The sequence below is a fragment of the Nilaparvata lugens genome, unplaced genomic scaffold (genome assembly GCF_014356525.2).
Source record: "Nilaparvata lugens isolate BPH unplaced genomic scaffold, ASM1435652v1 scaffold4732, whole genome shotgun sequence".
Lineage (NCBI taxonomy): Eukaryota > Metazoa > Arthropoda > Insecta > Hemiptera > Delphacidae > Nilaparvata > Nilaparvata lugens.
In genome coordinates this window covers 1-17,820 of record NW_024090781.1, presented here as the reverse complement: position 1 = coordinate 17,820, position 17,820 = coordinate 1, and the positions used below count along the sequence as shown (strand labels likewise).

The 17,820-nt window shown below is 33.1% G+C and overlaps 1 protein-coding gene across 1 annotated transcript; it reads left to right on the top strand.

The window, feature by feature from the left end:
• Positions 1–698: 698 nt before the first annotated feature.
• LOC120355775 (GTPase-activating protein-like) lies at positions 699–17,425 on the top strand (the record flags this gene model as incomplete). The annotated part of the gene is made up of 9 exons (XM_039444463.1): positions 699–847; positions 3,062–3,254; positions 5,107–5,331; positions 6,653–6,831; positions 9,298–9,478; positions 10,716–10,864; positions 13,151–13,464; positions 15,735–15,841; positions 17,270–17,425. Coding segments are annotated over exons 1-9 (1,638 nt in total), but the record flags the coding sequence as incomplete, so codon positions are not given.
• Positions 17,426–17,820: the final 395 nt, after the last annotated feature.

Below are 17,820 nucleotides of genomic sequence, written 5' to 3'. Positions count from 1 at the left end.
TCTCTAATTTTTCATGAAGTGTAGAAAAGCTGATGTGTCATGTTGAAAAACGTTTGATGTTTTTTTTTCAAATGTCAGACCGTTAGCCGAATTTATTCTAATCTGTGGTCTATATTTACATCGCCGTTGTGTGTTTCAAAAGTGTAAATAAATTTATATTTTCAATTTTCCATGAAAAGTCGTTGTGTGTTTCACAAGTAAAAATAAATGTATATTTTCAATTTTTCATAAAACGTGTGGAAAAGTCTTCTGTAAAAATACTCTTTGCGAATGCTGCTTTGGACGAGATGCCACAGATAAATTTATGCTCAAGTTTCCAGAGTCTCTTGTATACGGTCACATTATCTTTGAACAGCCAGTGGAAAATTTCTTTAAAGTTGATGGAATTTTTCTGTTGAGAAATATTTTATACAACATGCTTTGAACTCAATGCTAATAAAGGCAAACGCACACAGCAACAGACGAACGTCTGCAGATATATGACAGACGGCGGAGAAATCCCTGCTCAGACCTTCGAATGTTGCAACTCAGTCTGTCTGGATATGTCTGCTACGTTTGTTTTTTCTGTCTGTTGCAGTTGTGTTCGCCTTAAACTACAGGTCTCATGTATTTCACCAATACTATCTTGATGTAATTAAAATTGCAGTATCCTAGAAGCGGTTGTAATGTATTTGCCTCCGTAATTAATTGAATATTTTATTGATTTATGATAAATGTTTGTTGCAGGAGAAGCGAAAAACCTGCCTAGTCGTCACCATGGGTCAGTTTCAGAACGCGACGTATTCTGCGCACTATCACTCGATCAAGAAGAAATTTTTAGAACATCTACAATCGAAAAAACTCTTGAGTGAGATTATCCCTAAGAATATTATCTTATCAATGGCTTATTATCCGTGTTTGATATTAACTCTGAAATTAAAAAAAATCTTCATTAGACGGAGTTAGGACTTCTAGTGTCCTCTACCACTCAACATCGAAAACTACCCTATGTAACAACATTTGATCTCGATTTTTTGATGCTAGCTTCCCTCAAACAGCTATCAGTTAGAGGTAGAATTTGTATTACTGTATTTAATTTTCTCTCTGAATCTTTTAATTTTTACTGTAGGTCATTGTTTTTCTTTTTTCATTTTTTTCAATATTGATGGATATTATAGTAAATGAATGGGAATGATATAAAAAGAAGCGATGTGATTGGATTACCTTCCTTTATATCATGTAGATTTGATATGCTGACATATACACTTTGTATAATAACTAGCAATATTGATAACTCTTTAATAAATTTTAAAATTATAAACTGAATAATATTATCGAACGTATTAAGAGATGCAATTCTAATTAGTTTTCTCCTCGACTTCCTTTTTATTTTCTCTCTCCATCTTCATCTGTATTTTTCTCCTCGACTTCCTTTTTATTTTTTCTCTCTTCATCTTCATCTGTATTTTTCCTAGTTTCTTTTTTATTTTCCTCTCCTTCACTCTTCCATTTAATCAATTCCTCTTAGTGCCGGTTGCACAAAAGACGGTTAAATTTTAACCGTGATTGGTTCTCGTAAAGTTAGTCACGGTTAAAATTTAACTGGCTTTTGTGCATCGGGCCTTACTCATTGGTTTTATAACATCGTCCTAAAAACTCTTATCTGCTAATTCTAAGACTAGAAATAAGACACGTACAATAATTTCTAATGTATTGTGATGGATCATAGATTGAATATTGCAGTTCTACTTCAAATTTCCAAATTTGTGTTTTTTTCATGAATGTTTTGTGTTTTCCACTTCAATTCATAATGTGCATTACAATCTAGTTAATTTATGTGTTTTATTGTATTGCAAAGCTTCTCTATAACAATATTATATTTGTTCCCTATTCACCAAAGAAAGAATAAGACAAAGGTTTTGGCTGTTTGATACATTCAAAGGAAATTGATTTCAAACAATCTGACAATTTCAAACATATCTTTCATTATTATTATCAGCTATCATATCGGGATTGTATTGTATTCTCCAAGGGTTCAACCTCGTTATTAACTGATGGATTAACAGGGTCAATTGTTTTCTCCGTTTTGGTAGTCACTTGCTTTTCAATATTTTAATTAAGCTTCGGAAGTGGGATGAATTTATCCTCGCTATGTGAGTCCATCTTCATGAGAAGTTTAAACTGAGATGGACTCAAATAACGAGAATACATTCATCCCACTTGCGAAGCCTGAAAATATTGAAAAGCAAGTGACTACCAAACGGAGAAAACAATTGACCCTGTTAATCCATCAGTTGATAACTGAGGTTGAACCATTAGGGTAACCGTCTACTGGAACCGTATTCAACCGATCCGTTCGGCCGTTGGATCGGACGAATCTACCGGCCTTTAATTCGGTCGAATATGGTCGTCCATTGGAACCGTTTACGGCAGTCTAGTGGCCAATTATTGAATTAGCTACTATCATTAACTACTACCACCAAATTTTTTCATAAACAATGATTATATTGAGATTTTGAAAATTGAATAAACAAATATCCACTGAATTAGTTATTCATTATTGAGCAATCTTTGCTCACAGATTCCTTTGAGCATCACAACGATGATATCTTTTGTCTCTCATATCCCACAATGGAACATGCTCTTTAACCAAACTTATCAACTTTTCATTGTCCATAGTTACAACTTTATAAAACAGAACAACTTCAAAAAAAAAAAAAACAAGACTGAAACAATTTTAGGTTAGGAACACTTTGTTGTCTCAGCTCCACTAGTTAGTTCGGCTGGAAAATCCCATTCAATTCGGATCGAAAACTTCATCGGCCGTGCTCGGACGTATGAACCTGTTGCAATGCATGTAGCATCTATAGATTTCTTTGTTGGGGGATCGTTCGGTAGTTTTCGGCCGATGCTAGTTCGAAAGAAATCGGCTCCAGTGGAAGGCCCACCTTAAAGAATTCAATACAATCCCGATTTGATAGCTGATAATGATAATCAAACTGAAAACTTGATTGCCAATTGGCAAATTTTGGTGAATCTGATCCATTACTATAATTATTAATACTTGTTTTTCTGCTTGCAGTCCGTTCTTCGGCGAGGAATTCCAGTTCGGTGTGCCGCGGCGATTCCGCTACCTGAGCATCTACGTGTACGACCACGACAAGTCGGATCGCATCATCGGCAAAGTGGCCATCAAACGCGACGAGCTGCAGCTCTATCACAACAAGGACCACTGGTTCCCCATCCGGGCCGTCAATCCAGACACGGAAGTGCAGGTTAGTCAGCAACTACAATCTGAAATTAATGGTTCTTTGCCTGCTGAAGATGGGGTCCAGTGCCCTGAACGCGTCCAGACTTGATAAGTCAGTTGTAGAAGTTCTATTTAAAAGTGAACAAAATGAATCATAAAGGTATTTATTTACCATCAACTTGATTCAAGTTGGATAAAACCATAATCGTAGTTTATACAACAGTTTTATAATGAGGCTAATGAGGGTCTTTAAAGCACGAGTTAGATGTAAAGTTGATTCACAAGTGAGCGAGCGTAGCAATCTAACGCGTGGCTTAAACATCTCACGAGTGCTTCAAAGACCATATTATTATGAATGAATAATAATGAATAATGAATCTATTGCCAAATACAAGAAATATTTTTACAAACAAAATAATTAAATTACAATAGTTTTTTGGCGTGACTGGAAAAAGAAGCCTTGAGCTCCAGCCACGAGTTTTAAAAATAAGAAATACATTTTTTAATCTAATAACAGCAGTACAAATGATATGAAACTGTTGCATAGACTATTAAATTTTATCTGCAACCATTCAAATAAAGTATCACTTTGTGACTTGTAAGGTTAGAAATCAACCAACTAGCCTATAGTGAGGTCCACGTTATAATGGCCGTGGAGAAAGATGGGAGATCAACGTTCCCGATACTCTGTCTTGTCAATGCCTTCTATAGACAGTAGCCAATACAGGTTTATTGATGTAATATTAACTGTTCATTCTTGTTTAAAATAATCAATTATATTTTATTAAGTAAGAAATTATATTTTTCAATAATTTAATAATGTATTTTTGTAATTAAGATGAAATATTTTGTTAATTGATTATTAATTCTACATTGTTAAAAGAAGATCTGGCAACAGAGTTAAAGCGAGAAAGAGATAGCACTATCCGCTTTGTTGAATGATAGACAAGGATACCAATACCATTGCTAATCAACTGCTATTATAATTGGACCTCACTATATAATATGGTAAGAAGATTGAAATAACAATAGGTGAAAAGCTACACAGAGAGAGTGAACAGTAAACTTGAAAAACTGAAGAGAAGACTGACTGATAACTTTACGAACTGAAAACTTGATAAATTGAAAACTTGATGTTTTGAAAACTTGATGAATTGAGAACTTTATGAGAATTAGACTAACTGAAAAATTGTCGAAGTAAAAACTTGATAAACTATAATAATGAATGAATAACTTGACGCAATGAAAACTTAATAATCTGAAATATTTACGAATTGAAAATTCAGTATGAAAAAAGTCAAACTGAAAATTATAATAATTATTAATTATTATTAAACGAAAATCCAAAGTAAATGCTGTAATTCTCCCCGAAGACTGAAAACTTCATTTAGTGAAAATTTGACAAAATTAAGAAACCTCCTGCCATCATCAGAAACCGAGTTTAAATTTTGGTGCCACCAGCATCGAAAACAGTGTTATAATTTTCTAGTCGTTGCATAAAGTCATTTTGAAGTGTTGATTGAATTTTGATTACTCATGAAGCAAACTCAATGTTATTGTTGTTTCTCCTTTCAATGAACATACCTACTATCGATTTTGAAGTAACTCTGTTGTAGTTCAGACACTGTGTTACTTGTAAATATTTGAAAAACACTTCCTTTTCTTGGAGTATTGAGGAATGCATTTCAATCCTGAAGAGGAGCTTCATCAGCCTCGGGGCTGATGCATTCCTCAATACTCCAAGAAAAGTAATTGTTTTTCAAATATTTACAAGTAACACACTGTCTGAACTACAACAGAGTTATTATATAGTGTTTCGTCATGGAAAGCAACATCGATTGTGAAGTGTTTTATACTAATTTGAAAAACGTTTACAGGGCAAAGTGCACTTGGAAGTGAAGCTGGAGCACTGTTTGGAGACACTGTCTGAGCGGCTGTGCATCGACGTGAAGGAGTGCAGCGACCTGACTCTGAGCAACGGCTGCTGCGACCCGTTCGCATCGGTCGCCGTGCGGCTCACCAACGGCAAAGTGGAGACCCGCCGCACCAAAGTGCGCAAGAAATCAAACTCGCCCGTCTTCGACGAGCTTATCACCTTCGAGGTAGGCACGACATTTATTTATCACATTGTGCACATATAATTGGTATGAGAATTCATACTATACTGTCCGAATCAAAATGTCATATCAGAAGTGCTATCAAAATATAGCATGATAGATAGCATATATAGCATATAAAGATAGATATATGCATAGATGCATAGATAGCATATCAAATATAGCATTTATAGATATTCCAGATAAAGGTGGTTTATGTTTTAAATTTCAAGGCGTTTTTTTTTTGTTATCTCAAGCAAAATTACTGTTGATTATTACTGTATTAGCGGGAGAGTGTAAGAAAGGCACGCAGTATGAGAGACTACCAGCGTAACATAGCTTCACGAAAAAGAACTACTTGGACTATCAGCTTGAGTTAACAGTGTAATTTGGAACATAAACGTCCTTTATCATGGGATATCTTCTTATGCTATATCTTATAGTAGAATTTATACTTTCATTTCAAGATAAATTCAGTGGACTGCATCTTTCACTTGACGACATTCAATTGTGTGCTTGTGTTTATTATGCTGTGTTAAATGAATAAAGTATCTTTATGCTATATCTTATAGTAGAATTTGTACTTTCATTTCACGATAAATTCAGTGGGCTTTATCTTTCAATGAATAAAGTATCTTTCTTTATTCATTCATACAATAAGTACATCATCAAAATTATGGGGAGAGGAAAAATAAGGTAACCTTGTGCTATTCCTCTCCCAAATTTAGATAACACATGGTCCGAAATAGGTTTAATCTATGTATGAAATGAAAATATTTTTTATCTGGCGTAGTTGATACTTTCAAGCCCTCTCTACTACTCAGCCTCTATCAATCTAGAATACTCTTATATATAATATAAAATAGTCGCACTTCCAAGTGAATGATGATAGAACCTACCATATTATCAAGAAAATTACAATGTTTGATACAGCAATACTATAATGAAAGTCTCTAAGACCGTTAATCACAAAAATCCACTTCATAACTCGTTTGTTGACTATCACCATAGTCACCTCTAATACAGGCCGCGGCCTACAATACTGCAACGTCGCAGTGTAGCCTACAATCTAATACATGATTGGTGAAAAAGATTTTAAAAAATACCAGCTGATCTTTTCACCAATCATATATTAGATCTAGGTTTACACTGCGACGTTGCAATATCGTAGGCCAGGGCCTTTTATTGGAGGTGGCTATGCTACTCAAGAATAAAACAAAACTTTCATTAATAAGTGTAATGCTATCATTACAATTGAAAAATTATGCTTTAAATTTTCTTTGTGATATTTCTGTTTTGTCATGTTGTTTTTGTTTGTTGATTTCAGTTACTGAGAGGGGGCCGAGGCACTGACACTCGTTACAAGATATCTCAAAGTGAGGCTGAGTGGTCAGAGATTGTGGTGACCCTGTTCCACGACGCACCTGGCAACAATGTGTTCCTGGGTGAAGTGAGGATTCCACTCATGGGCCAACAGCAGCAGCAGCATGCTTCCTGCAATGCTTGGTAAACTTACTAACTACATTACAACATTCATTTTTTATAGTTTTTACTATTTTGAATCAAAATGGACATTTCACTACAAATCACAATTTTACCATGTCATGTAGTTCTTTAATTGTTTGAAATTTCTTTCTCAACTAATGAAGTCAAAGAAAGAAATATCCTCTTCATTTTAAATTCTTCTCGTAGAAATTTTGAGAAAGTTTTCCTGTTGTTCTCATACATATATAATAGATTTTGTTCTCGTATTGGTATTTCTATTGAATTATTAATTATTAATGGATTTATCTTCATTCAACACTTCTAATTTCATAAAATTCCCATAGCAATTTAAAACTGATTGTTAATTTTTCTCTGACTAATGAATCTTCATTAACAATTCCATTATGGAGAAGTTTTACAATATCAATACATATTCAATAAATTCTTAAGTACTAGTATCATAGAGAAAAGATAGCATACGAAGATATCCCATGGTATAGGGCGTTCATGTTACAAATTTCACTGTTAACTCAAGCTGATAGTCCTAGTAGTTATTTTCCGTGGAACTATGTGACGCCTGTAGTCTCTCATGCTGTGTCGTTCTTACACTCTCAGTCGACCAAAACAGTAATAAAGACTGTAGTCCATAGTAATCGGCTTGAGTTAACTAGAAATAGGCTTGAAATTTGAACATGGGATATCTACTTATGCTATCTTTACTCTATGGCAATATCCTCATAGATATTTGAAAAAAAGTTTTCTGTTTTTCTCATACATATAATAGATTTTGTTCTTGTATTGGTATTTCTATTGAAGGATTGTATTTCTTTTCTCAACTAATGAATACATTTAATGCAGTTATCTTCATTCAACACTCTTCTAATTTCATAAAATTCCCATAGCAATATTTAAAACTGATTGTAATTTTTCTCTTGACTAATGTATCTTAATTAACAATTCCATTATGGAGAAGTTTCACAATATCAATACATATTCAATAAATTTCTTAAGTACTAGTATCATAGAGAAAATATAGCATACGAAGATATCCCATGGTATAGGGCGTTAATGTTCCAAATTTCACTGTTAACTCAAGCGGATAGTCCTAGTAGTTATTTTTCGTGGAGCTATGTGACGCCTGTAGTCTCTCATGCTGTGTCGTTCTTACACTCTCAGTCGACCAAAACAGTAATAATAGACAGTAGTCCATAGTAATCGGCTTGAGTTAACTAGAAATAGGCTTGAAATTTGAAACATAAACGACCTATACCATGGGATATCTACTTATGCTATCTTTACTCTATGGCAATATCCTCTTCCCATAGAAATTTGAAAAAAAGTTTTTTGTTTTTCTCATACTTATAATAGATTTTGTTTCTTGTATTCGTATTTCTATTGAAGGATTGTATCTCTTTTCTCAACTAAGGAATACATTTAATGCAGTTATCTTCATTCAACACTCTTCTAATCTCTTAACATTGCCATAGCAATTTAAAAGTGATTGTAATTTTTCCTCTTCTCTAATGAATCTTCATTAACAATTCCATCACAATTATGAAGACGTTCTACAACATCAATACATATTTTATAAACTACTTAATTACTAGTACCCTCTTTATACTTTTTTTATAAACACAACTACTAGCTTCGAGCACTCATGCCATTTTCAAGTGTCAAAACTTGATTTGACATTAGTGTTCGAAACTAGTTCTGTTTTTATAAAAAAGTATAAAGAAAACAATGGAAGAATAGAGTATTCTCCCATCATTGAAAAAAGGTCTGGTCAGAGACGCACTAGGGGTGGTATGGTAGTTGTAAAACCAAAATATTTGGATGATTATGAATAAGTTATTGATGATAAGGATGATTTGAAATAATAATATAATGAAATTAGAATTATGGAAACTGGATTTAATATGAAATTGAATTTATGAATCAACCAAAATTTTTTGGATGTAATGAATTGTAGTTTTTTGAGTAACATTATGTTTAACAATATGTAGGTTATTATTCTTATTTTTAAGGAGGAAGATAGTGTAGTGTATCGATTATTGGTTGTGTGTACATCGACTGTGAGATCGATGGGAAGATAGTGTAGTGTATCGATTATTGGTTGTGTGTACATCGACTGTGAGATCGATATATCAAGGGAAGATAGTGTAGTGTATCGATTATTGGTTGTGTGTACATCGACTGTGAGATCGATGAACATTAAGATGTAAAATGGCGTTAAAGTAGAACTTGACAAATAGGCTTGTGTTATTGTGTACCTTAATCTTGAACTTTGTTATAAAATATGAATATGTTAACTGGCTTCACTTTTATCAAGTACCACAAGGGTAGTAGTGATTACTATAATAGTTAAACAATTTAAGTAGTCCTATTAAAATCCTTAGCAAATTTAATTACTTCGTACTTCCATTTATTTGACGATTTTGCTTAAGTTGTTAATTTTTGTAGTGACTTAAAAGTCTTTTGTTGGTGTAGGTATTTCCTGCAGCCGAGGAAGCGCGGCGTCTCCAAGTTGTCTTCACCTTCAGTGCTGGGGGCTGAGGAGAACAACATGGGTTCACTGCGACTCAGGATACACTACACTGCTGACCACGTATTCCAAGCCGAACTCTACAACAAGCTTAGGGATCTAGTGCTACAGAGTCCTGCCGTTCAGGTCAGACATAACAAACACTTTCAAACTTAATTTAAATTATTAATTAGTTTGTACTTAGTTACTTGATAGTTTTCTTGTATAACTATATTCATCTATTTATAAAATAACATCATTGTACCCTTTTTTGAAAAGTTTTCAATATAAAATAACAGATTGAAAACACAATTTAAAAAATGAGTAGCCCTAAATACATACATTTCAAGAACTATATTCACATTTTCTTACAGGACATTAATCCATCAGTTCCTTACTGAATATTAGTTTTGTGAATTGGAAGTTCAGTTTTGGAATCAATTATTTCTCCACATGATAGTTGAAGCGATTTAATTTCCTACGCGTAAAGCTGGGTACAGACTTGCACGCCACGAACATGCGCATCTCAATCATTTGCTGATTATATCTGCATTCGTACAGAAACAGTAAGGTATAGATATAGGGCCGGTTTCCGAGCTCGGGATTTAGCTAAGTTCTAGACTTTAAACAGCTGGAATCAGAAAATTGACTTTCCGAAACGGGGCATAGCAATATCTACTATTACTTGAGTAAATAGAAGTAATAGTAGGTATTGGGCATAGTCACAGTTTTAATGATAATCTCTATTTTCTCATTTCTATAATTGGAAACGTTTTTCCTTGACGAAATAAAACATTCCTAAATAATTCAAAACTTTGCACCATTATATCTTTTTTTTACAATTTTCTAGTTTTTCGAATTTAATTTAAAAATCGTTAGTCGTTTTACTGCGACTACGCACCGTTTCGGAAAGCCAATTTTCTCACTCAGCTGTTTAAGGTCTAGAACGTAGCGAAAGCCAATTTTCTGTTTGAAGTCTAGAACTTAGCTAAATCCCGAGCTCGGAAACCGGCCCTAAGAGTTTCTAGACTGTACTCAAAACGTGTTTTATCAAATTTCATATTATTCAAAGGAAATATGAAGACCGAATAACAAAATAAAATGAACTTCAGTTGAACGCATCTCAAACGAGAAAAAAATCAGGAAAAAATAATAATGAATTTTGTTTGAACACATCTCAAACGGGGGAGAAAAATCGTATTGTAACATAACTTGATTATATCTGTTACTTAGCAAGTGAGTAATTTTCAAATTTTCAACATAATTATAATTACTTAATTCTATCGTGTCAATAATTTTTAGACTGAACTTTCATGGTGAATTTTTCCATGTTTATTAGTTTTGTATTTAGTTTAATTAAATTGTATTGTTAAATTTGTTTCAGCCGATCACATCAAGTACCTGTTATTTATTAGGAGAAATCATTCCAAACAAGATAGACGCGGCACAGCCACTGGTGAGGATACTGATGCATCATAACCAGGTGGTGCCTATGATCAAGAAGCTAGCCACCTGGGAAATATCCAAAGTCACGTGAGTTCACCACTAGATCGATTTCAAATAATAGATTGCTAAATGTAACACATGCAATAATTTTTGTAACCCAATAATACTGACGCTGGATTCCCACACAACAGTGACAGTGAACCAAGGTCTATAAATACAGGTTATGACACTCGTGTTCCTTATGGAGCGGCCATTATGTGGCGGTACATTTGAAATATTCCAATCTGCTCATAACAAAATCATGCATTATGCTTTTTAAAAACAATATTCTGGTTCGGATAATATTTAAATTCAGGTTTTCGATTTTATAATAATGAAATTTCAATAATTCATTTTTTTATTATCAAAAATGTTCTTATTTTTGTAACTTGTTACGATTCATAAGACATTGGGACAAAAGGCTAACCTCAAAAACAGTTTGAAGTTCCCAATCAATTAAATCTAAAATCAACAATTCAGTTCCTAGTTGGAATCTAAATTTTATTATTCTGTCGGAAGAATTTATTTTACAATTCAAAGCCAAGCAATATTCCTTGAACAATATAACAAAATAACACTTAGTGCCGGTTGCACAACAGCCGGTTAAATTTTAACCGTAATTAATTCCACGAGAACCAATCAGAGAAGCCGTCTTTTCAATAACGCCTTCTCTGATTGGTTCTCGTGGAATTAATCACGGTTAAAATTTAACCGGCTGTTGTGCAACCGGGCCTTAATGTTGTTCAATCTGTAATGATAACAGCTGATAAACTTGAAAATTGATGAACTAGAACCCCATAAAATGGCGAATTTGCAATGCATCACGGGATTGTGTCATGACCTGTATTTATAGACCTTGCAGTGAACGTATTCTTTCATGAGTAAACACGGTCTTGTTCCATATTAGAGGAGTAATTATTCTCAGGGGAATACATTGTAAAATGTACACTTTCAGAAAATAAAATTAAGAAATTAAAAAATCAATTTATAATAATATAAATTGAGTTCAAGTGGATTCCCACCCATCTGATGCAGTGCTATCAGCACTGCAGTACTGAAAAACCGAGAAGAGTCCAGGACGATATTTTTGTTGAATCACGGACGTATTTTACGGGAAAGTGAGTTTGGATTTTTGTTCACTCCGGTGAAGGTATACCGGTTCTTTGTTATAGGATGTGAATTGACTAAAAATTATTTATCCGACAAAGATTAGTAGAGCTTGTATTCACATAAACCCCGTTTAACTTGATTTTTGTAACATGAACCAACTCAATTACAAATTTCTACATTCAATCTATGAATAAATTGTAATAATGTTAACTGAGTTAATTGATTAGGAATTCACTCTTTTGAATATGTGTTTTAAAATAATAAACCTTGTTCCGTACCACTTCCTCATAGACTCTAAGATTAGTAGAAAAACTAAACTTGAAATAAAAACCTTGACCTACAGTAACTTTTTCTTTCATATCGACGTATGAGTCTCAATGTAACACGAAGCAGACTGCATAAAACTGATCAAAGTCCCTCGAATGTTGCAATTAAATTGATGATAGGCTTCCTATTGAGGTGAGGCAACTTAATCACAGGAGGTTCAAAAAGATTTTAGAAATATTTCTCTTGAAGAACCCCTTTTACTCAGTTGAAGAGTTTATCAACATGAAAATGAATGTAGAAGATTTCAATATTTAGAATTTATTATATTACTGTCATATGAATAGGATTAATATACCATACATGTTTTATTGTAAATGTGACTTTGTATTGTTTTTTATTGACAGTATTTGTATTGAATGAGTGTTTTACTGTTATATTGACTGGCCTATATGTCAAATTGTGACATCCTGTTTTTTGGCTAATAAATTTATTATTATTATTATTATTAATAATATTTCTGCTCTAACTACTGTTTGCAAGGCCGTTTTTTAGATACATTTGTTGAAAGAGGACTCGCTTACAATTTTTGCTCATATTTTTTCTTTCTTTTTTCCTACCTTCTTCTCCAATTCTTCCCTTTTCCGCTCCTCTTCAGCCTTCATTCCTTTTATACCCTCTACCTGCCTATTACATGGGAAACCATAGTTGGCTGGGTATTTTTCGTCCTTTTTTCTTTTCAGCACACCCCACCATGAAGCCTGTTTTGGAATTTAATAGAAATTTATTTCTGATGATTGTGATTTTTGTATTTAGATTTCTTTTATGTATATTATTTTGAATTGATTAAAATTGTTATTGTTTGATTGATTGATATATGTTGACTGATAGTGTTGCCAACACAATATTCCGATGACAGTAGTTTTCGTACAGTTTCCAATATCTTTTTTTGTTTGTCAGTGATGCCAACACCATCTTCCGCGGCAACACGCTTGTCTCGAAGATGATGGACGAGGTGATGAGGTTGGCAGGCCTGCACTACTTGCACGAAACGCTGCGACCCGTTCTCGACCAGGTCTTTCTAGAACGGAAACCTTGCGAGATAGACCCGGCCAAAGTTAAGGACCGAACCACCATACAGAGCAACCTGGCCAACCTCAAGGAGTACGTGGGCAATATATTCAAGGCCATCACCAGTTCGGCACTGCAGTGTCCCACCATACTCTGTCAGGTGTTTCATGATCTGAGAGAGCTGGCAGCTGCCTATTTTCCTGGTCAGTTTAATTAAAACGTTTGTTTTTCAAATATTATCAGGTTAAAAACAGTATAAACAGTCTTGAAGCACTACAAGACTTATGACGATAAGGTTAGTTAGGTTAGGACTATGTGTTATCTAAATTTTGGAGAGGAATAACACAATGTTACCTTATTTTTCCTCTCCCTATCACTTTGATTATGTACTTATCGTATAAATGAATAAAGAAAGTATAGAGATGACTATTGTCATATGGCTACAATACCTTGAGGAATATCCCTAAGGCTCAACTCTCACTTACGCCAATCAAATAGAGAAGAGACTGTGACTCTAGTCTCTTCTCGACGCAGTAGGTCTATGTATTTCCAAATGGTGAGGTGACACTCAGACCAGTCGATTCTAGTCTCCGCGATCTCACGACTGTGAGACTGAGTCGAGCGTCGACTCGACATGTTGGTCGAGCCTCGACTTGAGTTGCGTAGTACCGTGCATTTTTAATGAAAGTCAAGATATGTTTTATGAAAGTCATGTTATCATTTTGGGTAAGACCAAACTAAGTATTAGATAAGACAATATATTCATAATAATTATTGTAAAGTTTGTTACATGCGCAGAAGTGACGCATGCCATTTTTTATATAAAAATTTGGAAACAGAATAGTTTTGGGCTATGCCTGTTGTTCTATCATATTCATATGATTTGTAATTGTATTAACAAATGAATTGGATCTCATATTTTTAATAATGTGAGGTTAGAAATGAAGTAGCATGGAACTGAAGTAGTGACAATGAGCAAGAAGTCGTAAGGTCGAGAGACTGGAGTCGTACGATTTGAGTCGAGGTAGTGTGAGTTGAGCCTTGAACTCAATAGTTTTGTCGTAAATCTGAGTTTAGTTTGTGATATTGCAAAATTTTCCTGGTGAGTTATCTTGAAAACTTGATTTTTGAAAACCAGAGTCTACTCTCTCAGGTTTCCATTTCAACCACAACAAAATTCAAGCCAATGTGACTTGGACTGACTAAGTTTTTAAGACTGACTAAGTTTTCCACTCTGAGGTATTTGTTTATTTATTTATACAGTAATACATAGGTTACAATATCATTATAAACTATGGATGATTGGGAAAGGAACAACAGGCTTAAAGCCCAAAACTGTTCCTTTCCCAAATTAAGATAGAAATTGTCCAAAAATAGGTTATGTTTACACTTCACAATTTTATTTGTCCAATTTTGAGTCCAAAATATTTATAAATTGGGAATTTAGAATTTAGGAAAGTTGAAAACCAAATTAAATAAGAATACTTCACTAAACCATCACTGGATAACGTTCAGGTTAAACGTTAACGTCATTGTAAACTTGTCATTAACATTCATTGATGTGTTAATCTATAAACAACTCAATTCAAATACTAGTTAACTTTGCTATCTTAACTTTATCTCTACTTTATGTATTTCTACTTTACTTTTCATTTTCAACTTGTAATTAGTTTCATTCAGTAATACTTATTGTTAGGAATGAATAAAATCTCTAACCACCGAATTATTATTGAATTATCAATCTTTCCAACAGTGATGATGAATTAGTTATTTGCTAGCTCATACTTGAAAAACCGTTGAAAATATGATTCCTGAAGTTGAGAATTTGTATTATTATAGATTAGCGTATTTAAATATTATATTAATTGGATCATTTGCTTTGTTGCATCTTTCAATGGCTAGTATTTTGAAGTAAGTTCATTAGATCTGTCCATTTAGTGAAAACAAAGCATGCTTATATTGTTGATGTCATCTCGTATTCTTGAATATTACTGGAAAATTCTATTGGAATAGAAAAATTATTCTCATGCTAATAATATTTAGACATCATTCTTTCATTCTTCGATTCGATTCAAATTGATTTTAACCTTGTATAAATTGAACATATTATAAAATTTATAATATTACTGAATTGATTAGGATTTTAAAAAAGATTATGTGAAGCAATAAGATGGGTTACTATGAAATTATAGCTTCATACTTCTATTCAATTTTCAATGAAGCAATAAAATTGATTTCTCCAATAAGAATACTTAAAATTCTCGTGTTCGATATTAAATGTTCAGCTAAAAACGTCGTGCATGATCTTCATTAAATGATCGTTATTATATTAATGATGAACATGATATATTATGATAAATAATAAAACGATCGTGATTTGTAATTTCAGACCGCAATGCTATCATATCAAATATTTTTGTCATGTGAAATTATTTCATTTTTGTATCATTTTGAATGTATTGACTTTTTTCAGATAACAAGGAAGTTCGGTACTCTGTAATTTCTGGCTTCATATTCCTAAGGTTCTTTGCACCGGCAATTTTGGGTCCAAGATTATTTGATCTCACCAATGAACAGATCGTAAGTTACTTTTGCTCAAAGTTATTCAACTGATTATATATCTTAGTAGCTTTAAAACGATATTAGTAAACTAATTGAAGCATTTTGACTGTACCCTGCATCATTTAAATAACTTTACTAATAAAACTTATAGAACCTTCTCATAGAAGATAAAATGAATTTTCCATCTAGCTGTTTACCCTGTTGTCAATATTTGCAGAATAGCAAAAATCTTCAGGTTGATTTACAGCATTTAATTTGGATTTTCGTTCTATAATTATTATTATGATAAAATTATTCATACTCTATTATAATCGATTCAAGTCGAATCGATTATGTAATAATTTTTTTCAAAAAATTACAAATTTTATTAACAAAACTTTTTAGAAGCTAAAATAAGGAATAAATTTCTGAAAGAAATGAAGGGATCGTTTTTGAGAAAATAAAGGGATTCGTTTTTGAGGGAATAATTAAGTTTGCTGCATTCACGTTGAAATGATGAATTATTCTAATCCAGAATAATTATCTCACTTATTTTTAAAAATGATTTGTTGGGTTGTTTCTGAAAGATTTTATTGTACAGTATCATTAATGAATTGCTACCTTTTACTCAACGTTTACCAATGTTGACATCTGTTAAAATTATGAGCAGGTCCTTGAAAAATATAATTTTCAATATATTCTTGGTTCTATCTATTCTTAAAAAATAAATTGATTCTTTTTTTATGTCAACGATGCCTATATGAGCTGTTTGCTTGTGCTTGGGTAATGGAAAGTACGAAAGTGAAGAGATGATCAAACGTCCTTGCTTACTGGCGGGATTCGAACCCTCGATCAGGTAGCTCTGTAGCTCTAGCAGACTGAAGGGTGCATCACTTATGACCATCACACGTCAAGCGTAGCGTAGTTAGAAATACGTCTCTGGAAGACGTAGCTGTCGTATCTCCCAATGTTAAATCTACGTTACGCTGGTGTGAAATGAACAGATTATCTAACATTAGGATATACGTCAGCTACGTCTTATGAAGACGTTACGCTTCGTGTGTGATGGATATTGCCTATTAGTCGTCTCGGCTATCCTGGACGGCAAGATAATTAGAGATAAAAATACAATATACAAAAGACAAATGTAAATTATAATAAATATTAATGTTTTGGCACAGATACATTTACATTTTAGTTTACAGTTAGAAACACCTTGTTTTGATTAAAATCAATAGTATCCTACTTAGGCTATGGTCATTTCAGGATTGTAGTTCTCATGATCAGTTTGAGTTTTCTCACAGTTGAACTATGATGTCTTAACCATCATTTTTAAACTATTTGAACCTGTTATCTTCATACAGATGGAAATTACTGAAATATTGAATTTATTGAAAGGCTAATGAATTTAGATTTTTGTTCAATAATATTGTTATCTCCATGTTTTGGTTTTTATGTTGTTTGCAGGACACGCAGTTGAATCGAACATTGACACTGATCTCAAAAACCATCCAGTCCCTATGCAACCTGGTGTCGGCCAGATCTCCCCGCTGCAACGAGGATTACATGATTTCCATGTATCAAGCATTTAACACTGAAACACATATCACTGCCGTCAGACAGGTTAGTAAAGTCTAAACGAATCATTCTAATAGAAAATTATATTAAATAAAATCAAAGTATATGGTTGCGAATCTTGGAATTATTGATTTATTTATTTTACATTGATTAGTGTGCAAATCATATAAAAATGATTGGGAAAGGATCAACAGGTTCAGCCTAATTTGTCGGTCATTTCATCATTGTTACGCGGTATATGTAATTAAAATGCTTTAAAAGAAATTAATTAAAATTACCAATTTATAAATAAAAGGAAGTATACTTCCAATTGTTCAGCATGTAAATTAACTATATTTTAGTTGTGGTTATCCATCTTGTTTTCACTAGAATTATTACTACTGTATTCTCATAACTTTAAAGTGAAAAAAAAAACAGCCAAACAATATTCTCAATGACCA